At 50.2% G+C, this 23215-nt stretch overlaps 9 protein-coding genes across 9 annotated transcripts; 4 read left to right on the forward strand and 5 right to left on the reverse strand.

Moving 5' to 3' along the window:
* Positions 1–227: 227 nt before the first annotated feature.
* On the reverse strand, positions 228–1033 carry VTN49DRAFT_3218 (uncharacterized protein; the record flags this gene model as incomplete). Its single annotated transcript, XM_069411030.1, has 2 exons — positions 228–718; positions 784–1033. 2 exons carry the CDS (start codon positions 1031–1033, stop codon positions 228–230), a joined length of 741 nt encoding a protein of 246 aa, XP_069268496.1.
* Positions 1034–5968: 4935 nt separating this feature from the next.
* VTN49DRAFT_3219 (uncharacterized protein) lies at positions 5969–7143 on the reverse strand (the record flags this gene model as incomplete). The annotated part of the gene is made up of 5 exons (XM_069411031.1): positions 5969–6044; positions 6108–6277; positions 6345–6594; positions 6886–6970; positions 7026–7143. The coding sequence occupies 5 exons, from the start codon at positions 7141–7143 to the stop codon at positions 5969–5971; spliced, it is 699 nt and encodes a 232-aa protein (XP_069268497.1).
* Positions 7144–8808: 1665 nt separating this feature from the next.
* Positions 8809–10189, reverse strand: VTN49DRAFT_3220 (uncharacterized protein; the record flags this gene model as incomplete). Its single annotated transcript, XM_069411033.1, has 6 exons — positions 8809–8839; positions 8910–8974; positions 9080–9386; positions 9454–9547; positions 9599–9638; positions 9695–10189. 6 exons carry the CDS (start codon positions 10187–10189, stop codon positions 8809–8811), a joined length of 1032 nt encoding a protein of 343 aa, XP_069268498.1.
* Positions 10190–10784: 595 nt separating this feature from the next.
* Positions 10785–11700, reverse strand: VTN49DRAFT_3221 (uncharacterized protein; the record flags this gene model as incomplete). Its single annotated transcript, XM_069411034.1, has 4 exons — positions 10785–10810; positions 10871–11093; positions 11161–11615; positions 11670–11700. 4 exons carry the CDS (start codon positions 11698–11700, stop codon positions 10785–10787), a joined length of 735 nt encoding a protein of 244 aa, XP_069268499.1.
* Positions 11701–11941: 241 nt separating this feature from the next.
* VTN49DRAFT_3222 (uncharacterized protein) lies at positions 11942–13729 on the forward strand (the record flags this gene model as incomplete). The annotated part of the gene is made up of 3 exons (XM_069411035.1): positions 11942–12352; positions 12413–12624; positions 12679–13729. 3 exons carry the CDS (start codon positions 11942–11944, stop codon positions 13727–13729), a joined length of 1674 nt encoding a protein of 557 aa, XP_069268500.1.
* A 65-nt stretch (positions 13730–13794) lies between these two features.
* VTN49DRAFT_3223 (uncharacterized protein) lies at positions 13795–14708 on the reverse strand (the record flags this gene model as incomplete). The annotated part of the gene is made up of 2 exons (XM_069411036.1): positions 13795–14580; positions 14643–14708. 2 exons carry the CDS (start codon positions 14706–14708, stop codon positions 13795–13797), a joined length of 852 nt encoding a protein of 283 aa, XP_069268501.1.
* Positions 14709–15791: 1083 nt separating this feature from the next.
* VTN49DRAFT_3224 (uncharacterized protein) lies at positions 15792–16475 on the forward strand (the record flags this gene model as incomplete). The annotated part of the gene is made up of 2 exons (XM_069411037.1): positions 15792–15932; positions 15987–16475. The coding sequence occupies 2 exons, from the start codon at positions 15792–15794 to the stop codon at positions 16473–16475; spliced, it is 630 nt and encodes a 209-aa protein (XP_069268502.1).
* Positions 16476–17254: 779 nt separating this feature from the next.
* Positions 17255–18626, forward strand: VTN49DRAFT_3225 (uncharacterized protein; the record flags this gene model as incomplete). Its single annotated transcript, XM_069411038.1, has 3 exons — positions 17255–17333; positions 17631–17759; positions 17812–18626. 3 exons carry the CDS (start codon positions 17255–17257, stop codon positions 18624–18626), a joined length of 1023 nt encoding a protein of 340 aa, XP_069268503.1.
* A 723-nt stretch (positions 18627–19349) lies between these two features.
* Positions 19350–23079, forward strand: VTN49DRAFT_3226 (uncharacterized protein; the record flags this gene model as incomplete). Its single annotated transcript, XM_069411039.1, has 6 exons — positions 19350–19406; positions 19458–19483; positions 19543–19594; positions 19662–19763; positions 19814–20161; positions 20215–23079. The coding sequence occupies 6 exons, from the start codon at positions 19350–19352 to the stop codon at positions 23077–23079; spliced, it is 3450 nt and encodes a 1149-aa protein (XP_069268504.1).
* Positions 23080–23215: the final 136 nt, after the last annotated feature.

The raw sequence follows: 23215 nt of genomic DNA on the forward strand, positions 1-23215 counted from the left end.
GCAGTAATATGTACAATGAATGGAAAGTCAAAGGACATTGAACACTACTGTACATTCCTCGCTGAGCATCGATCGTCATGCTGTCTTCGAAGCCTTGGACTCACTCGCGATTGATAAAAACACTCCAATATAATCCTGATGAGTCTTCCTTTGCGAGATTTATTTCCCTCCAGATTTTGGTGTTAATCATTGCAGATCGTCAAAGGGACAAAATTGTACTGTCTCATTCACCAGAACAGTGATCCGAAGATGAACGCTGGCAACCCCAGACTCATGCCCAGCAATGCGCTGAGAGCTATAGAGCTACTGCCATTATCCTTTTCGCTTTGATCGTTGCCGTTACCCGATTCGGAGTCAGGAGCCGGCGTCGGCGACACTTTCGCGGTGGCAACAGTCAGCGTCGTGTAAAGCTCTGTTTCAGATGACGGCGGTGATGATGATGATGACGTTTCGCTCGTGGTAGTTCCTGATGATTCCGACGACCCGTATTTGTCCTCGTCATTGTCATTGTCTGCGCTCTTGACGTTGCTCTCGTCCAACTTTTCCACTTTGCCGGAATCGCTTCTGTCATCAATATAGAAATATCCGCTCAGAAACCCCCCAGCCCTTTTCTCCGTCTCCGTTCCCTGTGCGTTGACGATCCGAAACACATAGAAAGACGATCGGTTCTTGCTGGGCGATTCTACGGTCCAATCGTACCATGTGGCCGCAATGTTGACTAGTGTGGGTTAGTTTCGTTTTGCTGCGAGAATCAGGACCTGCTGGGATGGATGTTGTACATACGGCCAAGGCCCACCGGCTCGTTGAACTTGTCATTCTCAATCAGCCACAGATTCACGGTTTCATAATTTGACTCCCAGCTAATATTCAACTTGCTTCCTAGCTTGAAGCATGAGGGATCGCCATTTGGATAGAAGAAGTGACCGTCGCTATATAACGCGGTTTCTGGAAGCGGCTCTTCAGGACACCTAGCCAGACTGAACCGCACCAGGCACAGGCTGACGATGTAGTAATAGAGTAGGAAAAGGTGCATTATGCGACTGCGAAATCCCGCCTTGAACCAGCGCGCAAATACACATAATAACACAGAGATTGAAACAAAACGAACAGATCAATAGCCCCGACAAACTTTGGATTATATCATTTCGAGATCTGTCCCTCGGTTCCATGGGGTGACATTGTTCAAGGGGTTCCTACAGAAATTAGTTAATTTAGTGACACACATCAAATTAGTTCTGCGACGTACCTGGTAAGAGGAGAGTTCACGATCTATGACCCGCTGAAGCATGCAATTCTGCCAAGCAGGCTTCTCCGTATATTGTTTTGTATTTCTCGCTCGAATGAAAATAAATGTCTACTATGTTGAGTCCTTGACAGAAATGCCTGTAGTTCCTGGAGTCAGTGTCTCCTACAAGCGTTATACAACGTTTGTTATTGTCAATGGATAGCGCCGGCTCACGTACTTGGCAAATTGCAACGTTCCTGATCTAGAAAAGCGTGAGAGGCCAAAAAGCTTGGTTTTCAATTCTGTGCCGCATCTATATTTATCTGCTACCTTCGTCTTGACTAGCCATGCCATTGTCGGCTGCTTGAGGCTTGTCGATGGGATCGGGCTGTTTTTCCGTTGCTCACTGCTTCGTTAATTTTCGAAGCCTAGGGTTTAGGATTAGGGTTGACAAGTCCGTGCCACAAGTGTCTCTTGGCTTTTTGACTGGGTTCTCTGGGGCGTGCTTGATTGACACTGGAGAGTTCATATGGCATTTTGCTCCGTCCGTTTGGCAATCGTTTATTTACTTGGAAATCGTTATTCCGTGATGGACAATCATCTGATAGTCTCCCAAATTTGCACACCAGCTTGGCAAACAATCTCCCAGGCTATGAACTACTTCGTACTTACTAGTACTAATCTGAGGTTAACGCCCCTGACAATGACTTCACCTGCGATTGAATGATGTCAAAGACCTTGTCGTACCTTAGCCTTCCTAACTGTGCACGCGCAGATTTCTTGTTCAACAACTTGCCCTTTCTATTTTTGCAGAGCCATCGAGTTTCGTTTCGCTCATCCCCCTCCGAGCCGAGTTCATCGCTAATGGGGCGATGTTCTTGCGTCTCAGCTCCCTTTGAGCCCCTAGGAGTTTCCGTCGCTCCGGCGGAGCCTCCGAGTCACCGACCCGTGTGCAAAGCATAGTTGGCCTATTAGCCTGTCAAGTTTTTGTACCAAAGACTCAAATCACAGAAGCATCGACAAGCGTCCTCCGTGAAGAGCTGGCCACTGCTAGGTTAAATGCGTGGGCTCAAGTACTCCGCGAGTAGGGTCAGCTCAGGATCTATAGGATAACGAAATTAGCTGTTGACATTCGACCTCCTTTACGAGCACTCCTTACAGGGCACGACTTTACCATGAACGTGGAAAGGAAAAGCAATATTATTGGTCTGTTCGGCCTGATGTAGTGAGTCTGTGGCGGTGGAAGTAGAACAGACAAAGCAACAGAAGTTGCGGCGATCGGCCACCAGATGGATGGATGGATGGATGTATTTGGGGACCAAAAGACGTCGGTGGGAATCCCCACATTGGCTGGGATAGGGTTAATCCCCTGGAACCGCACCAGGGTCCCGGATTCCAGAAGGGTCACATGGCTGAGCCAATTGTAGATGACTAGAGACATAGAATTCTACACATCATAACGTTGATACAATCAATGTTTCTTAACGGCGGCTGATCATAGCTCTGACGATCGACTTTCGCAAGTACTAAGTCGTAGCCAGTACCTGTCTCAATTGTAGTTGACAGGACGGAATTAGATGCCGGTCGTGTCGGACGACAAAAGAACACTCGATCGGGAATTTCTTCAGCAGTTGTGTTGTTATACCGAAAAGTACATAGTCCAACGTGCCAACAGTTTTGTGTCAAATGTGATGCCCATGAAAGATGGATGTGTCTGGGGAAGACGTGGAAGGTTCACTCCACGACGCATAAGCCAACACATTAATAACTTATCTTTTAAGGTTAGGCCAACGTTTTTATGCTATTATGCTATGTCCACAACTTGTTCCCTACATGCAAGGCACAGAGTCGCAGCGAGCCATATTTCGTTCTTAGAACTTGTTGTCAGGCTGGCTGGAATATGAGTACGGCTGAACAAACGAGCTGATCAATTAGGACATCAAAACAGAGACCGATGTTAAGACCCAACAAATTGTGATGATTTTGTGGATTACCTTGGAAAAGATGGCGTGCAGAGCAACAACAGTTCATGTTGGAGACTTCATACTCTCAGAGCAGGAGAGAAGTTAAAAAGATCATGGCTTCAACCGGAACGTCCTTTTTGAGTTCTTTCACGTTTCTGTCATTGAATTGGTTTGCTCCTCTTTTGAAATGTCATAAAACAGTCGCCTGATAGGGAGTTCTTATCTGCTTCAGAGGAACGGACGGCATGCAGACACTTTGGATTTGGTTCACTGCTTGCCTGGCTTTTGTCAGGACAGCCATCAGCGGACCTCCTCCTGATGGGGATAATCCTCATGTGCTCAATTTACCTTTTTCGATGATCAACGACACGGCTTGAGAAAAGATTCTAAAGTCCTGTGATGACCCGCTCCTTCAGAGTGCCGATATAGATCCAGTAGCAGTGTAGGAGGGGCTCGGCTGTTATGAGCTTCACGGCGTTCTGGATTATGATTGGTATGTCAATCAGACGGGGTTGACCTATGTCGAGTATGGAACCTATTTTCCTGCCACATCTTCTCATATAAGAACTAACGGTGCGTTGAAATTTAGAAATATTTCGGACAAGATGCATGGCCCGGCCAACTGGAAATGCCATCATATAGATAATGGGCCGTAACAATCCAGATATCAAATGCCATCAAACTGAGTTTTCTTGCGGGTAAGATGGGTTATTGGTTGGCAGATTGCGGATACATTGCTCACAAAAGCATGGAAGGCACTTGATACTGAATTCCTTCGCGAACGTTCACGCTGTGAGCAGCTACCTTTCGAAACAGGGCTGGCTCGATGCAGATACTGACATCTTATCCAGATGTATCGTCGTGGTAATGACGCTCTACTGTCTGCTCATGACTGAGTCCAGGACGATGTTTTGAGTTTCACCGACGTCTTTGCACCTGAACTTGACAAGATCGATTGGCTGGGAGGCCCTTTTATCCCATTGATAACACTTGATATTGGGGCAGTCGGCGAAATTGCAGAAAAGAGTAAGTTCAGCTGGTTTTCCACACAAAACATAAGGGTCATAGAGTAAGGAGCAGACGCTGATACTTTGATACTTATTTAGCTTTAAACGTGGTGATGGAAAAAGTGAAGCGGATAAGTAAAGCGAAGAACGCTGGTGGAAAGGGTAAACGGCCCGATAGAGGGGATGAGAATGAAGAGCTGGACGAAAAATACAACAAGACTAGTGCTAAAATCAGAACCGGCGTTGCGATGGCCACTGGTATGGCCATGCCCTATGGGCTGATCCATCTGCCTGTGTAAGTCGTTTCTTTTCAGCTCCTTAGACTGATTTGTTTCGTTTGTCATATGGTCAAACAAACTTGCTCGTTCACCGCTAACCCTGAAAAACCAGAGGGTTGACGGGAGAGTCAACAGATGCGGAGGTTTTTTTCTCTATTGGGCCAAATATATGATCAACTAATCCATATGCAAATGCTGCAAGTCAATGATCTCTTCAATGGGTCATCAAGCAGCATGCAGGCCTTATGGAAAATAATCGATGGTGGGACATTCACCCTATTTGACGGCGATAATACTCTGTTCGATTATCATGAGGAGATAAGTAAATTTTTTTTTTTTTTTTTTTTTTTTTTTCGCCGCTTTGATTCCGAAGGCATGGGAAGTGGCTCCTGGATTCGAGGACGAAAAGGTGACGGTTACCTCAAGCGATTCAGAACTCCCATGTTCCCGTAAGGCGAACCGTGGCCCCAAACTTTTCGACGAGGTCGACGGAAAGCTGATCTTCACAACAGCAAGACAGGCTCGAAATGTGGTGAGGAACCGCCACGGGGTATGAAGGATGCCTATCATCCGAGCGACGATGTTGTTGAAATCTGCTACGAGGGTACCTAATCAATGGTATATCGTCGTTGTGGAATCCTCTTTCTTTGTACGAGGCATCACTCCTCCCACGTGGTATCACAAGCTTAGAACACTCCCTGGAACGGACGTGCTCGTGATAGAAAATGGTTTTCAGGGAGTCAAAGCGACGGACATGCTTATTAGTGCTCTTTCAGCCTATGAGCAGTCAGGAGGCAAGCAATTCTGGTCTCTGCCTAGGGGATCAACGGTTGTCAAGAAGGATGGGTCCGGATATGCACTGCAATTTACTGACGGACTGCATACACCGGGACTGGTCCAGATGCAAGTTTGCACGGACTGGGAAAAGATGCGGCGAGCGATGGTCGATAATGGTGATCGCAGTGACGAGCGGGAGTTCTCTTGCTATTTCACTGAGGGTTGAGGACGCTGATGAGCTTTGGATGGCAGGATCGGCCTGGCTCCTTGTGTATGAACTAGCACTGCCACGGTCTGCGAGTATTGTTTCAATGATTATTGACTGTATTGAATGGAACTTGTGACGAACTACTCCGTACGGGTTGATACCCCATTATCTCTAACCCTAACCCTAATTACCTGGGGTTCCATATGGCCGCTTTCTCTGAAAAGAATCAAGTGCGTGAAAAGACTCATGGCCAAAGTAACGACAGAGACACGGTTGTGGCAAAAAAGATGCTATGACATTCCATATGGGAAAATGGTCCTACAATTTACCACGGAAAGATGCCTGTCACAAGGCGCGAAAGCGCGATATGAAGCATGGTACGGAGTATTCCGTAATAGATATTGGTCTAAAGCCACATGGGGGAATCTGGAAGCAAAAACGGCTGCACCGGCGGTGCCAAATTCTACTTGCAGTATCTGTAAGTGTACCTAGGTTGGCAGATGATGTAACTAGAGTTGTTGGAAGCTATGTTCTCCATCCCATTTGCCATCTTGGTTTCTGGGACGCTGGCCGTAGACGACATAGCTGTGAGCGTCATACATGATTAGTTGTAAAATCACTACGTTAAGTAGCCATGCAGGCACTCACAGATTGAACAACGCATGGACGTCGCGCTTCCGACTGTCGGCGCGTGCTTTGCTGGCCAGAGGGATGACTTCCTCCTTGGTCCATTGCTTGTACCTTGTCAGAAGAGCTAGGGCGATTCCTTCAAAACTGTTCGCTTCGGCCCCGGTCTGCGCCCAGGCACCGAGTTTCTTCTGCACGAAGAGGTGAGCAATCGATCATCACTTGATTACGGTTTGGGGGTAATGGACGGAGACTGACAAGATGAGGATCCTTTGACCAGACACCGTAGGAAATGACAAATTTCTCCACGTGGATGTTCACGAAGCCGGCGTCTTTGAACCATTGCTCCACATTGACCCCAGGACGAATCTCGTAGCCGGCCTCCTCGAACGCACTATTGACTTCGTCGTGATACTGTTGGAGCCCAGTGCCGTCGAGACTGCCGTCAGGAGAAATGATGTGGAGGCCCCAGTCCTGGAATTTTACCCAGCCGCCGGGCTTAACCGACCTGTTGCCGGTTAGAGAGTCAAAGGAGAAGTCGCATTGAAAGTTCCGATAGCATACCGATAGCACTGCTTGATCAGTTTCCCAAAGTCCTTAATCGAACCGGCCAGTTATCTCGCGTGAATGAAGTCAAATGGGTTGTTTTCATATGTCCATTCTGACTCAATATCATACACTAGGAACTTCACGTTTGGAGGAACCCTGCCAATGCCTTTCAGTCGAGCGATTTTCATTAAGAATTCCCAGGTCGAACTAACAGACTTGACTGAATCGGGCTCACGTCACAACCGATCACCTGGAACAAGCAGACAGGTCTCGGCTTCTGTCCATCTGTAATGGCTTCGATAGTAGTCTTTCCTCAGCCTCACGGTGTTCGTCCGCTAGATGAGTTAACATCCAGGCCCTGCGTCGGCCAAGCCTAGTAACCAAACTTACCGAAATCAATGGGCCAGAGACCTGTCCCAGTCGCTAGGTCGATCACCCTTTGTGGATTCTTGATTGGAGCCAGGTAGAGTTTCCGGTGCAAAACCATGAGGCAAAGCTCGCGCAGCATGTCCAGGCGGTCGCTTTCTGATTCATCATTGGGGAGCAGGTACGCTAGGAAGTAACAATCAGTTTAGAGATCTTTGAATGGCCGAGCAAGAAGAGGTCAGGTCCTACAACCATCGCGATATTTATGATAACGGCGGCCGTTCTCATGACAATAGTCAAGTAACGACTAAGTTAGCGACGCGCTGTACGATGATCTGTGTATCGAGGAGCATGAGTGCATAATGCTTTGGGGATCCAGAGCGCCATGGAATGACTTTACGTTCAGTTCGTTGCCATAAGCCGAGTCGTTCTCATACCGAGCGAATTCACTCAGCAACGCCTTCTGATGTACCACAGTGAAGGGATTTCGTACCGTGGTATTCACTTCCACGTTGGCCGGGGCATTGTTGTATTGGCCATCTGTTCTTGTGCGGGTGTCTCCGTCATGGTGGACTAATTCCGGGAAGATTGATGCGTTCGAGAATCCTGAGAGTGTGTTGAGTGCGTGTATCTTATGCAGCACTGTTTCGAACGGTACTAAAGAGCTCGTGGAAACAGCCAACAACGTCTTTATATCTTGTTCCACTGAGCCAGCGCTCGGCTATCAGACTCAGTATCAATATATACGCAAGTGGACAAGGATCTATCTTGGTTCTTCGATGGCGTTGCGGCACCTCTGCCAAAACGGTAACAGAGGGGGTCGCCATGATACATGGTGACATCGATGTCTTTCTCTGAGATTGAGCAAACCGGGAGAGTCCGAGTAAAACCCAACGTCGAAGCACTTTAACCTGGTTCAAGACGCATTGGCTGGCCAGGATTGGTCGTTGCATTTAGCTTGTACTTTCTTTTGCAAGGGATCCTGACATTGTTAGTTCCCCATCTGCAAATCAGTGGTGACGCCCTGAGCCTTCCCTGTTCCCCCAGCCTAATTTGCTAACGTGTGCCCTAAACGACGAGGCGAGGGAAAGGGTCCGAGACTCTGAAAGCCACGGCCGCGACAGAGGTTTAGACAACTTTGCGTGTAAACCTTCTAGCGGGGTGTGGTTATTCCTTCGATATCCCAGTACAAATGGTGCCAAGGAGTTCGCTGTTGGCTCATGATGAGATTTTTTTTTTTAATTGTGTTCAACTCGCCTACCAAATGGCACTCGACGCTATGAAGCTTGCAGCTCTGTAGGGCTAAATGCAACGATAGATAAGAGCATTGAATAATTGAGCAAAAAGAGCAAAGAGGATGTCTAGCAATCTGACTACATATGTAGCCACAATTCCCCTCTCTGGTCATAGGTTGACCGTAGGTAAGAGGGCTGAACTGTCCTAGCGCATACTGAGTCGGCCATGGCCCCCGATCGTTTGAAACAAAGGTCCCAGAACATCGAGGACGCGCCGTGGACACGGTACAAGCCATGGTCTGTTCTTTAAGCATGTGACGACGCCGCCGCAAAGGACATTGATGCACCTGACATGGCGAAATCGCTATACAATTTGTGACATGATCAAAGAGATTCAAGGTTTCGTTGATGATACTAGAAATCGAGAAAACCTGAAAAGGATTTGATTCAGGTTCCAGAGCATCTTTCCGGTCGGCGTCAATTCCTACCTAACGCTCCAACAAGGAATACGATGTACGGAGTGCTCAAGCTATCATCAAGATCGTTAGGTCATAGATGCTGCAGGAGCAACTCTACTTGGGATTATATTTCTCCTTCCAGATCCTACCGATTAGTGTAAGCCTAGAGTCACGAAATGACAACTGTCTTTCAAGTTTAAGAGTACGGAACATACCATGAATTTCCCAGGATCTTGTTTCCGTGCTGCTCTGCCATCCGGTAGTATTTCGCTGCTGTGTACTGTGCACATGTCTGTTAGTGGGATCAAACACGGAAAACCCGCGATGGCACTTTGCAGAGAGAATAGGATGATTCAAATTGACAATCAGGTTTCGCATGGCATACCTTATCTTTTTTACCACCAAATCCCTCCAGATAGCACCAGGCGCACTCGTTCATGGCATCGGGATCACCCAGATTTGCGGCTGTTTCGTAGTATTGCCGAGCCGCAACGGGGTCCTTCTCAATGCCCCAGCCGTAGCGGAAGCAGTTCGCCAGTTCAAATATCGCCAGAACCAGTTCACCCTTGGCAGCCCCGCCTTTTTTCATACCGGCTTTGAGGGCTTGCGACTCGACCTCGGCCGAGTTGGCGGCAGCCGCAGACAGATATTTGACTGCTTTGGCTGGATCGGGTTCACAGCCCCAACCATGCCTGGGAGCGGAGAAGGTCTTTTAGTAATGATCCTAGAATATGTTGCTGGATTTGCCAGCGACCATACCGAAGAGCAAGGCCGTAGAGGACTTGCGCCAGTGCGTTGTCCGCGCCATTCGGATCCGCGAGCTTGTGGAACATCTCTGTGGATCGTTCGAGCTCTGCTCGTTTCGGTTATAGACAGCCCAACCAGGCTCATCGATAAGACTCACCCCCCGCTTCATGGAGCCGAATAGCCTCCTGAATAGTGACCTGCAAATAGAGCTATCTATCAGCATCCAAACTAATCCCTACTTCTTCCAACATACGTCTCCTTCCGGATCATTAACCCTTGAATTGCTCCGAGATCGCCCCCGCCGGGGCTCTTCCAGATACCCAGGCGTCTGCTGCGATCTGCTCGGCGCTCGACCTCGCGACGGCGACGGGGAGATACGTGGATTCGACTGGATCAGAGTCGTAGCGCGCTGCTCCCACCGCGCCTCGCGCTCCTCGTCATCAGCGCACTCGTTCGGGATCTGCGGCAGATCCGCTGGTACGTTGACCGAGGCTGTGCTGCCGCTCCGCGACCGTGATCGTGACCGTGACCGCGGCGAGTGGATGTGCAGCAGATTCGATAGGCCCCGCTCGCTCTTGTCCGAGGACCGCGAAGAACGGCGGAAGAAGGCGGCTCGGCGCGGCGAAAGAGCATCGTCTTCGTCAGCAACGGCAGAAGGCGCCAGTTCTTCTTGCGTGAATGTATCCGTGCGGATGAATTTGATGTCTGGGGCCGGTTGGGTGTCTTTTTTCTTGCCGAGGATTGGCATTTTTGCTTGCTTTCTCTCGTCTCCTTCCGATGATTGTATGCCCGATCTTTCTGAACAGTCCGCGCTGGTCTTCTTAGTCGTAGAATCGATGTTCAAGGAACTTTGTCAACGTAGCGATCCTGTTCCATGGATAAATTCAGGAATTCAGAGATCATTCGATAAATTTAGAACCAGCTAACTCAATCTCAGTAATTAACTCGGCACACCTAAGTATTTTCTGTTGTCAGAAACGGCGAATGGACGTCTACCGCGGGGCTGAGCATCCAGACTCTTCGGCCGATGGGGCTCGGCGCCAAACGACACCAGCAAAGCTGGATTGGATTCATCTACGCTCTCTTCATGGCGTCTGATCGCCAATATTGATTTACTGTCGATCCAGGTACCGGATCTGATTACCGCAGCACGTTTCGCGTACGCCGGAATATGGAGCATTGAACAGTAACTGGATGTGCCGTAGTTCGGTATCGGACTCGGAGAAATGAACGATTGACGACTGGCACTACAAAGGAAATCGGGCCATGTATTTGTGTATGTTTAGATTTAGATCTAATAAGTCATACAACACAGTTTTGTACAGAAGTCCCAGCAATGGCCCTCACTGTTGCTTGGAGGACAGGATACCTAAACTACCGTTAGCACCGAATTTCCCCTCGAGTCACCATCTGGCAGAGGATAACTCACGTTCGACCTCGGCCACGCTCTGGTTGAGGATCTGCTGGAGCACCTTGGGGTTCTTCAGCTCCTGCTCAATCTTGCCAATCACGGTCTCCGCAAGCTCGCGCTGCTGACGCTGCTTGACCTGGCCCTCGTAGCGCACCCACGAGTCAAGCACCTGCTTTGCATGGGCAGCCAGAGCGGTGCGCTGTTCCAGCTCGTAGGCCTGAGCCTCCAACCGCGCAGTTTCCTTTGTGACCGTCAGCAAACCTCGGACAGGCACACAGGATTCAAATAAATTGAACAGGCCGACTCACCCGAGACACCTCGAAGAGCTGCTTGGTGATGTCAACGACGTTGCCCAGCTGCTCGACCTTCTCAATGCGCTCCTTGACCGCATTTGTATGATCGGCGCGCGCAGCGTTCAGAATGTCCTTGTACTTCTGAACCTGGCCCTCGGCCCACTCCTTGTACATCGGACCGCCGTACTTGGCCACAGCAGTGAAAATGCTGAGCAGGCAGAAGGCGACAACGGTCTCCTCGTTCATCACGTACAACTCGTTGCTGATGGCCGCAATCGAGAGACCGGCACCGGCGGAAAGGATGGCAGTCTTGGAAACGAGCGAGTTTCCAGGCAACGAGTCCAGGATCGATTGAGCCTTCTTCTTGGGCTCCTCCGCGGGAACGTTGGAGGCCGACCGGGTCGCGGTCAGGCCGGTGGTCACTGCAGGGACATGACGGGGAATGAGAGCCGGCCGGGCGCGGGCGGCGCCTAATGAAGATCAAAATCAGTCAATTGCAGAGCGTTATAGCGGATACAACGTACCGACGGCGCTCTTAGCCAGACGCGAAGCCATTGTTGCAATTGCGACGGTGGAAATGCGATGAAGGAGGAGCAACGATGACGAGAAAGGTCGGAATTGCGAGTTCGGGTGTGCCAGAAGACGCTAACCGCATTGGGACTAGTGCATCACGGTTCGGAAAAACCGTTGGTGCGGGATTCCAAAAATTTATGGATCTTGTTGAAGGGCTTGAAGCTGCGACGAAATACCACCAGAACGTTTTTCTTCTCAAAATTCTTGAGCAATTGCAGAGACCATGGCCAAGCAAGAAGTTTCCAGCAAGGCGACTAAAAAACGAAAAAATGTCGCGGCCGAAGACGCCACTGCCAACGCCAAACGGCGGGCCGTTGCCAGCACTACCGCCGAAGCCGAGCAAGCAAAGATTGAAGAGCTGGAAAATCAGATTGCTGAGTCGCGAAAGCATTACAACAACATCGCTACTCTTTTGTCAATGTTGAATGTCGGCGATGGCGCGAAGAAGCCGAACCTCCCCGTTGCTGTCGCCCTGTGCCGAGTATTCTGCCGCTTGATTGCTGGTGGTTATCTCAAAGTGCCGAAGGAGGCGACTGAGCAGGAGGAGATTGTAGTGGCATGGCTGAAGGAGAGATTACAAGAATATCAGAAGGCGCTCTTGCAGATCATTCGTCATGCGGACTCATCATCGCAGGTTCGTACGCCTGAGATTGCGGTTGCGAGCTGGAGCTGATGATGCTGATGCTCTTTCTAGATCACTGCATTCACGCTGTCCATGCGACTTAACAATGTGCGCGCCAAGAATATCCCTGGATCGGAGACGCAGGCTTGGACAACGGGTTTCTTCGCGAATGTGTTCGAGGCGTTAATCGAGGCGGACGACGGAGACACGCTACGAGACGAATTCATGAAGAAATATGTCTTAGCGCATGATGACATACGATATTACACTTTTGTTCAAATATCGTGAGTCAAACACAGAAGTGCATGAAGGTTCGAGTCCTCAGCTGACAGTAATAGTACCTATGCGGCCTCCGAACGAGATACCGGGATTTTGGAGCGATTGATCTCGATACTTTCCCAATGCGATGCGGTGCCGGCACAGGATCACAAATTTGAAAACTTCTTTACAGAGCCGGAACGCAAGGAAAATGGGAAGAAGAACCCTCTGTTTTCCGTCAACGCTCACAAGAAGCGCGCTCAGGATGCCTGGTTGGCGGTCCTGCGTAACAACCTGTCCGAAGCTCAGAGGAAAGCGTTACTGCGGCTCATATCGCCCGTTATTGCGAGGTGGTTCCAGCGGCCAGAGCTGCTTATGGACTTCCTCACGGACTCGTACAATGTCGGGGGCTCGACATCCCTACTCGCCCTTTCCGGGTTGTTCTACCTAATCCAGGAGAAGAACCTGGACTACCCGCAGTTCTACACCAAGCTCTACTCCCTGCTGGATGCAGACCTACTGCACTCCAAGCACCGCTCGCGGTTCTTCCGCCTGATGGACACCTTCCTCGGTTCCTCCCACCTCCCAGCAACCCTGGTTGCCAGCTTCATCAAGCGGCTCGCCCGCTTGGCTCTCAATGCACCACCGACTGCCATCGTTACCATCGTTCCGTTCATCTACAACTTGCTCAAGAACCATCCTACGTGCACGTTCATGCTGCATCGTGAGATCCGCGACGAGGCTTGGAAGCGGGACATCGAAGCCGACGGGTTCGAGGATCCTTTTGATCCCGATGAGCCCGATCCCACAAAGACAGATGCCATTGAAAGTTGTCTGTGGGAGATTGAGACGCTGCAGTCGCACTATCATCCCAATGTGGCCGCGATTGCAAGGATCATCTCGGAGCAGTTCACGAAGCCGTCGTATAATCTTGAGGATTTCCTCGATTATACGTACCAGGGAATGACCATGACGGAGCTCGGGGCGGAAGAGAAACCGACCTTTAAGAAGACGCCTGTCGTTGAATTCTTCATTCCAAAGCGGATTTTCACGGGTCGCTTGTTGGAAGAAGATGGTGGCATGGACACGGCGCCGGGGAGTATGCTTCGAGAGCTGTGGAACTTCTCATAGTTGTAAATACTTACATGAATCTCATAACAAAGCTCCAATAACATTGCCAAACTGGACAATAAGAATTATGCAGAACTCGAAGTTAATGATATCTCCAACATTTGATTATCAGATTCGTCTGGCTCACCATCCTCCGTCCCCGATTGGTACTCATCCGTTTCATCATCCAACTCATCCATCCATGAGTATTCAGTCCATGGAAATGCGACTCCAACAACGAGTCGCACACGAACGGATTCGTCATCTAGTTCTCGCATCTCCTCCTCTGTTACCTGGCATCCCGGATAGAGAAATTCCATCAGAGAGCGAGCGTTGAACGGATGAGTCGGTGGTGGACGATTCGGCAGGTAATTGCACGACTCGTCCAGGGCAAAAACTAGACGAACGATGGTTCGGAAAGAGAACCAATCGAGGGGAACTTTACCATCCACGGCAGACTCCATAGTGCTCCTCAGCTCGGCGATGATGCGCTGTGCCCGGACGCGGCGATACAGGACTTGGAACTTAAACATGGAGTCAATGGAATTGAGGCACTCTGTGACTTGATCTGTTGACTGGGCCGCGAGCAGGAGGATGTCCGCCTTTCGGGTCAAATTGGTCATCTTAGCGGCTGTCTGCTTAAACACAGCGTCGACGCGGCGGATAAAGTCGTTGAGCAGCTCTGAATACTCCGTGGGATATGCGATCCAGTCTGGTAGACACCAGCTATAGTGCGCGGAGCCCACCATGGACGCAGTCATACGACTGACCTCGAGGGCGGCGATGATCGTCCGATACGTCGCCATTCGGTTGAGTCCGAGCTGCACGGCGACTTGCAGCTCCGCGTCACGGTCATGATGAAGAAGATACATCTTGACAAATTGTTAATCATCCGGCGCTGAAGGGCCATGAGCAATGGGGATAACAGCATTACCGCCTGCCTGGTGGCTTGTTCTTCTGCATCTTGGTAGTTCACAGGGTAAGGAAAGTAAGGAATCATGGAGTAACGAATGATGCTGAATTCTGAACGATGCACTAAAAAATATGAGTGTTTCAAAGCTGATTCTAATGATCGATGGCCTGGTTCATTTCAAGGAATCCCTTCAAGGGATTGATCAGTCCTTGCTGCCCATGGGTGTGTCCAAAGTGGAAGGAGCGCAGGCTCGCAAGTACCGCGACGCTTTCAATTGCTTCTCATAGTATGGCGCATCGCCAGTTGAGGTTGTCAGCATTCGCACCAGACGGCGAGACCGACTATTAGCGTTTGGGGGGTGACTAGAGAAATGAGAAGAGACTGCTAGCATCCATTCTTCGGCGTCGGGGTTTATGCTAGAACATTTCAGCACTGAAGAAAAATGAGAGTCAAACGTTTTCGAAGTGCATAAAATTGATTATGAGCTTGGATCTCGCGTCAGCAATAACTCGTAGTCTGCTTGGCTGCGATGTCCATTGGAATGCAGCAGGGTTGCGAGTTGCGGGGTTTGGTATGTGGGATGCAGGCTTGTCAACCCTAATCACACTGTGTTTCCTCACTTGAACCATTGGAGTTTCGCGTTCTAGAGCGTAGGCCAGATTGAGAAATCAACAAAGAATTTGTGAGGGACTGAGAATGGCTCATTGATACAATCAGGTTCACCAGGAATACAGTAGATGAGCCCTGTCAACGGATCCTGGAATGTAGAATTCGCCCAGAGTTACCTCCTCGCATCACAGAATCTGTCATTCTGGAGCCCCTAGAACTTGACAGCATGAAGCAACCCCATACGACATTGCTGATTCGTGGCGAGCCAAAACCACCCTCATGTCCGTTTGTTCGCGTAGAGCTGCTTCCATATAGTTACCACATACCGTCACTGTGTCGCCCGGGGAAACGCGCCGAAGAGTTTCCCTAATATAAAAGACCTTTTCATGAGCCATTAAGGAGTCCCTCGCCGGGCGACCTATATCTTGCCGCTGTTGGAAGTCCTAAAAAAAAAAGTACCTTCTGCCGGGAGAGGCTCTGTTGTCAAGCCGAGCGACCTTCAAATTCAAAGTAACAGTTTCGAGATTTTCCCTTCTGCCATTTCCAGCTGCCGCCGGCAAGATGTTCCTGGTCAGGTTTATGGTGCTGGTCCCTGCGTTTGCGCTCGCGGCTCTCGCGGAAAATATCGCCTTTACGTCCTGGCCAGAGTGTCTCAAGGTCGGCCAGCCGGCAACCGTCAAATGGGCTGGCGGTAACAGTGAAGTGAGTCACTACAACTCCCGTCCACGCTTTGGCCCCGCTAACGACGAGATGTAGCCCGCCAATATCACCCTTCTCCACGGGGAACCTTCCAATTTGCACGACGTCAAGGTCCTGACACAATCTGCGACTGGAGGAGAGTTCACTTGGATCCCTGATGCCGACCTTCCCAACGATCCAAACTATGTCTTTCAAATCAGCCAGGGCGATCAGGTCAACTATTCTGGAAAAATCCCCTTGACCGGTGGCAGCGATATCCCTTTCTCAAGCGCCTTCGAAGGCCAGGATTCTGGGATCGAGGCCGCGCCGACCTCAGGGGTTACCTCTCTGAGAGAAGCGTCCAACTACATCCTGGGCTCTCCGACTGCGTCGACGAGTCGGCTGCTTTCCACTGCTGCGGCATCCTCGACATTTGAACCCCTGAACGCCCCGTTCTCTGGCCCGGTGCCATCGGCCACGGAACAAATCCACACAGGTGTTGCGCAGCATGTTGAAGCTCCTCTGGCATTGGGCATGGGAGTTGCTGGCTTACTCGCTCTTTTTTGAGAGATGTGCTGAGGACATCATCCGACATCGACAAATGAAACTTCTTCCGCAAATGGCGCAGAGCTGTTGCTCGTCTTTCTCTCATTCTTGTAAATAGGACTTCAAAAGAAATTGAATCAAACTGGGGCGCAGCCCACTGAGGGGCTAGAATCATGCAGGTCGTGCTTTGAAGAGCCGCGTCTGGAGACCTCGGCGACTTGAAACATGACAATACAGTAAAGATCGCGAAGTTAGTTACTCCATACTTGTCTTAACATTTCAGTCACAGGAATGATGTATGATTCAATGTACGTGTACGTGTACGCGTACGGTTTCCCAATTTATTTGTTGGCTCAATTGATCGTTGCAAGTCGGATGCTAAACTGATCTTCAGTCGAGCCATGTGGCCTAAAAATGGTTAGAACCCTCATTGGCCGGGTGTTTGATCATCTAACCATTGTTAGCCTAAGTCAACCGCTGCCCAGCTGATTGGCCAATCAGCACTCTGGCCGGTTCAAGGTGGACTTTTAGGCCCAATATTCCAAGGCTTCGTGAAGTGTTGACCAACTCCAGGTTGATCTGCCAGACCCTCTTTGACGGATCCTTCGTGCCTGAAATCGACGATTGTCCCATTACTTGGGCTGGATATTAACGGCTGCTCGCATTTGCTTTCACGATGAAGCAATTCCGCGATTTCATCGCCGGCCGTGTTTGCTATTGAACTGCGAATGCATGGGTCTCAGCCCATTACTTGATCCATACCCGGATCTGTCTGAGTACTTCCCAGCTTGATTCGACTCATGAGGGTGAAGACCCTGCGAAAGACATCTCCCGCTGAAGGACTTGCTGTGCGAGCATTGCCATTCGATACAAATGGTGGTATGTGACTGTTTTGGCTTTCTTGTTCTTTATGGGGCATGAAGTTTCCTCTGCGATGGCTCACTCCATCATCGTCATGGCGATGCAATCCGGAATTCTCTGTTGAGCCACCTGCATACTATACTGTGTGCAGAATAGTAGCTGCCACTATGGCGCTTCATGGTTGTCCAAGGCTCCTTCGGCGACGGGGCAAGAGGAAGTTCGCGGCTTCTCGGAAGGAGTCACCTGAGCCCCTTCAATCGAATGAGAAATGTTTTCCGAGAGAAGCTCTTTGCTGATGTTTATTCGTTGCTCCAGATATCCCTCGACTTCATTTGCCACGTATCGAGACTCGGTTAGAGATGCAACAGGCGAACGGCCTGCTCGAATCTCCCGCCCCACCACTCGATCGCCGCACTACCTCGAACCCGTTGCCGTCTACTGCTGGTCAGTCTTTTCCCTCGGTGCCTTCGGCGAGTCGCACTGATGGCGCCTGTAGATCGACCAAGGGAGCCATCTCAATCTGTGCCACGCACGGAGACTTCGGAATGGTCATCTGCGGTTGGACATGCTACCGCAACGGGAAAGTCAGGCCGCGTCATCCATAATTTGCAAGAGGAGATAGCGCGGTTGACAAGAGAGCTCAGCGTTTATCGTTCGCGAGCCGAGGAAGTGCAGCACCATAATGAAACGCTAAAGGAACAGATTGCCAACATTGGCGAACGATTGCGAAACTCGGAACAATCGAACGAGGCTAACCTCAATTCCATTGCACGCAAGGATCGCAAGATCGAAGATCTCAAAGCTGAGATTCAGCAGGAACGTGCACGGCGACAAAGAGCAGAGGCAGAGATGGCCAGGGTCAATCAATTAATGTCGGAAAAGCAAGAATCTTTCCATCGCAGATGTGCTGAGCTACAAGAGATCACAAACCATGCCACTGCGCAGTATGACGCGCTGGCAAAAGCGACACAGAGGGAGAAGAGCGACTTGCAGCGGAAGTTCAAGCACCTCCGGGACGAAATCAATTCTTTGCGTGAGCAAGCCGCGAAGAAGGACCTGGAGCAGGAGCGCTTAGACGCTCTCATCGATCGTCAGAACAAGGAACTGGAGGCTGAAAGAAACCGCATTGCGGGAATCTTCAACGCCTACCAGAGCTACAAAAATCAGCGAGATCAAGAGTTGCGAGACCTCATCGAACATGGCCATCAGAACGAAGCCACCATTGACGCCGGTCTGGCCTCCCTCAAAGAAACAGAGGACAAGATGAAGTGGGTGATGAACGTTAAGAAAAACATTCCCTGGGCCGAATAGCGAGAAATCGACCCACCGCCCAGGTCAGGGTATCCATCCTGCTCATCACAGGCGCCTGGTTTGTACGCCGCTCGACATGGCTTTTTGTCCTGTGTCTGACTCGGTACATAGCGGTCTTCTGATATGTCATTGTTTATAGTTCTGGCTTGCATTGAGAGACGGCTGGTATATTGTGGATGACTTGTTTTGATTACCGGCATGAGTGATGAGATTCACTTGGCGATTAGACCATCTATTGAGGGCGTTTTGTGTGTTTATTCGCGGCTGGTTTGTTTCGGTTCTGTTTGCCTGACATAGACCCATTATATAATCCATGGCTTCAATTCAGGTCATCCATCATCCACTTCATATCGTCCTATTTTTTGTTCGCTGTACTATACATCCGGCGATGTGATAGACCGCAGCTTGGGTTAACACTGAAGGGAGGGGGGATTGCGGTTGTTTCCCAACCAGGGGTGCGTTTGACTGTCCGCTCCTTCCTGTTTCTCTGGACGTCATCATCCTCGCTCGCTCTTTCCCTCTCACGCACCTTCCATTTTCATCGGACTCAATCGTTCTTACCCCCAAGGCAGCTCTTGAACGCCTTTTTCTCGACTCTGATGCGAGTCTCCTCTTCATCTCTGCTCGGCCCCGACTACAGAGCTTCATCGGTTTCTCTATCCCCTGAAAGCCCTGAGAAAGGCGTTCAGCTGGACTTCCAGCGTCCGTCGGCCAGTCACTACCATGGCGTCCTTGGAGCGTCGTATTCTCGCGTCGACATGGGCATTCGAGCCCGACGCAGTGTGTATTTGCTTCATTTTGTTGGAAAACTGCTACTGATACACAATACAGGCAGAAGAGTTGTGCAGCTTGTTTCGGTTTGTGCTTTTTGAGCCTGGCTGGTAGTGCCCGCTGGGTCCTGATTACTCTCTCTTAGGAACATAGATGGCGTGAATGAGCTCAGTTGCTCGTACAACAGCAAGAACCACGTGAGTATCGCGTCGGCCGATGCTGCATCTCGGGCGTCTCTCATCTAACCCAGGAGATCAATTGCAGACGTTCATCATCGAAGGTCAACACTTGGCCAAGAACATCACAAAACTCGCGCAATGCATATCCGACTACATCCAGGAGCAAAGCGTAAAGGACCTCTTCGAGGTTAGTTTTCGCTAATCCATGTCAAACACAGTAAACTCACGGACGATCAGATCCCCCGCGTCTACAGGCTCCAAATGAATGACATTGCTCTCGAACCGGACGAGGATCTCGAGGCGGCTTTCCCTGAGAGTGCTCCGTTTGAGGGAACTTTGTTGGACTTGGTTTCCGACGAAGAAGATGATGGAAGCCAAGTCCCTTTTATAGGGACCTGGAGCTCCTCACACGGTGGCTCGGGTGTATATGGTCTCGATACCGGACACCTGCTCGGAGAGATTAGCTCATTGACGGGCACCGAAATCTCTCTCATAGATGGTGGAAAGAACGTTCAGATAGCTGCAAAATATGCGGCTGATCTTGAAGAGGCTCGTGCTCGCCTCCAAACGGTCGATGAAGCCATGGTATGTACCTCCCAAGCCGAATATTCAATTGGATTTCTCTGATGCATGCATAGATACTGAAATCACGACCACATACCACGCATTTGCTTTTTGCATCGGACATTAAATGCGTATGCGTGAGCAGCTACCGCTCGCGCCGGGATCCCCCCAAGAGACGCCCGCTGGGAAATGGCCGTCCCTCAGAGCTTCCATTGGCTATGAAGATGTTCGCCACTATGCCGCTGCAGGATACGAACAGCAAAAATCAGGTATCACACGGGCAGACCAAGAACCCGTCTCCTTCCAATCGCGTTTCGGTGTCATGGATCTGGTCCAGTTACAAACCAGTCGAAATTGGTGATGGCGCTTCATATTTGAAACTTCTCCCTGTCGTTCCCAGCAACCAGACTCTACCGTCTTCCGTTGCGAGTGTTACTCCGTCTAGATCTAATGAGCTTGCTATCACGAAAGCGCAGCCAATCGCACTGGAGCACCCGCTTCTCGCGCCGGAGGTTGCGAACAGGGTAAGCAACTGGGTGTCCCAGAATCATACGCCACCCGAAATACATGCCGATTCAACCATTCCCCACTGTCTGCGGATCAAGAAACCGCAGCCTAAGCCAAAGCCTCAGCCAGAACATAAGAGGGCAAAGGGGATTAAAAAACGTGTGCCAGCCGGCCGACCACCGTCTATGATGGCAGAAGCCTGCACGACTGACAGCTCGTCCATCACGGCAAGTACACCTCCCCTGGAGAATTCTCTATCTGGAAGGTGCTCTTCCGAGTCTACCACCCTCGTGGACATCACTTTTCCTGCTGAGACGACCTCTGCAACACCTCCTCAAAACTGCCTGTCGTTCGATCAGGAGCCACTTATTCCAGATGTTGCAGTCTCAGCGACTGAGTCTGCCCTTGACAATCTCAGAAAAGCCTTAGCTGAGTTAGTCATTGAGGATTGCTTCGATTCCACGCAAAAAATAGGTACATTTTCTAAGAAGTTTTCCACCATGTCGCAGAAATCCCCACGCGCTCTGGTCCCCGAGGATAATGTAGAAGCGTCGTCGGGAACAGCGGGACCTGGAACTGTCAAGCGTGCGCCTGCTCTGCGGCAGCTCACATTGGAAGATGTGTGGAAAATTCCTCTCAAGCCTCGAAACAACATTCAATCTCACAATGTGGAGAAAGCCCGGCCATGTGAGTTCGACAACCGGAGCGATCAAGCTCCCAAGCATCTGCAGAAAGACACGCAGATCAACCCAACGGTTTCTTGTGCCAGTCCAGGCAAGATTTCCCATGCAAAGGAAACCCCATCTCGGACATCAGCAGACGTTATGTCACCAGATCGGAAATTACCTTCAGAATCAACGACGCATTCGACCTTGCCATCCAAGTATACAGGGCCGACGGAAGCTGCGCTGAACCATTGGGATGAGGTCTCTGCCAGCCCGCATACGCAAATATCACCGACTGAAGGTATTGAAACCTCAGCACTAACGAGTTCTCAGTCTGGAGTGATCGATAAGGATTGCAGATCCGTATCTTTGAAGTCACAACGGACCTTGGAATCTGTGTCAAAAAAAGCCACTATCCTCGGTGATAAAAAGCAGTCAAAAACAGCCACTGCGGTTACCCGCTCTGCGATCGGTAAACATGATAGTTCTGAAAGGTCAAGTCGGCTGGCCATTCAACCCAAAGACCGCTATCAAAACGAGACACTAGCTATTTTCCATTCCTTAAAGGATATACTGGACGTCACCAGGGGCTTTCCGGGAGCTGTTAGTCTGGAGTTTCAAATCGGGCAGATCTTTGTCCCATCACTTCCGAAACAATTCGATCAGGAACCTTTATCATTGGAGCAGTGGAACGCCATATTCAATCCGATCAATCATACGTCGACTCCCAGTGCTATGTTTTTCCCAGGATTGACGGCCCATGCAAATGAGATCGAATCTCTGTTGCAGATTACAGCCGAAAACAACCTCGACGGGTCGCGCCTCTTTGAAGAAGACCATGTTGACTACGATGTTACTTACGAGTATCATTGCAGGAGTTCAGACGGGAAGTCATTTGTGATTGTAATCGATGAAGCAGGAAATGCAACTGTACGGGAGATCGACTGTGTGCTTGGGGCGGTGCATGTGCACATCCCAGAACATATCTGGGATGTGCGCGGCGCAGTCAGAGGGATCCGCGAGCGCCGTCGCGGTGTCAACCAGGAGTTAGATAAGGCCATTGACCAACTTGTCGAGAGCATTTGGGCGCAACCCCACAGCCGCCTAATAAGAATTTTCTGTCGAGTTCCTCCAAGCTGTGGTTTGCACGTTGAAAAAGTGTTGATGCGGCGATGGACTCGTCATCAAACATGCGCTCACTGCGGAATTGTGGGCTCGGAGGGTGAGACGCCCGGAATCTTACTCAAGATCACCGAAGTCCAGGACCTCATGATTGGCACGCACCCGACAAATCCGCAAGTATTGCGTGCGCGAAGTGGCGAGTCTCAGGAAATGGCACGCCAAGGCCGCATCTGGTTTGAAGCTGCGATCGTGAGTCCTGCTATCGATGCCATTCTCGAGACGAATCGTTCGTTAGAGGTGGGGGAGAAAACAACGGATTGGAAAAGCGAGGATATGTTGGGTGATCAGCTTCATTTGATCGCCTCCAACGATGAAGACAATCGCGTCGCTGCAGCTATTGGCAATTCCGGTCTCGGTCACATGTACCGTGTTGCCACCGCCGTCGCCCAGAGAATCGACCACATTGGGGATGCAGTGGATGAGTTTGACGATGGCAAAACAATGACCAGCATAAGCTCTCAAAACGGGGGATCCTCCATGTCGACCTGTGAGCCACAAACCGCTTTGGTTCTGGCGAGATACAGAGCTTGTGACGGAGCGAACATGAATGGGCAGGTACTGACGGCAGGGCCTGACTACTGGTAATAAACGTGATATAAGTAGAGTCGATGTTTCTATTTCCAAGTCTCTGTTCTTGCTGATTCTTTTCTTTATCTAACTAATGGAATTTTCTGCAATAAGCCAAACTCCAAGACCATGAAGACAGATCAAGTCTCCCCTC

Source organism: Thermomyces lanuginosus (genome assembly GCF_041956635.1).
Source record: "Thermomyces lanuginosus strain ATCC 200065 unplaced genomic scaffold VTN49scaffold_28, whole genome shotgun sequence".
Taxonomy (NCBI): Eukaryota; Fungi; Ascomycota; class Eurotiomycetes; order Eurotiales; family Trichocomaceae; genus Thermomyces; species Thermomyces lanuginosus.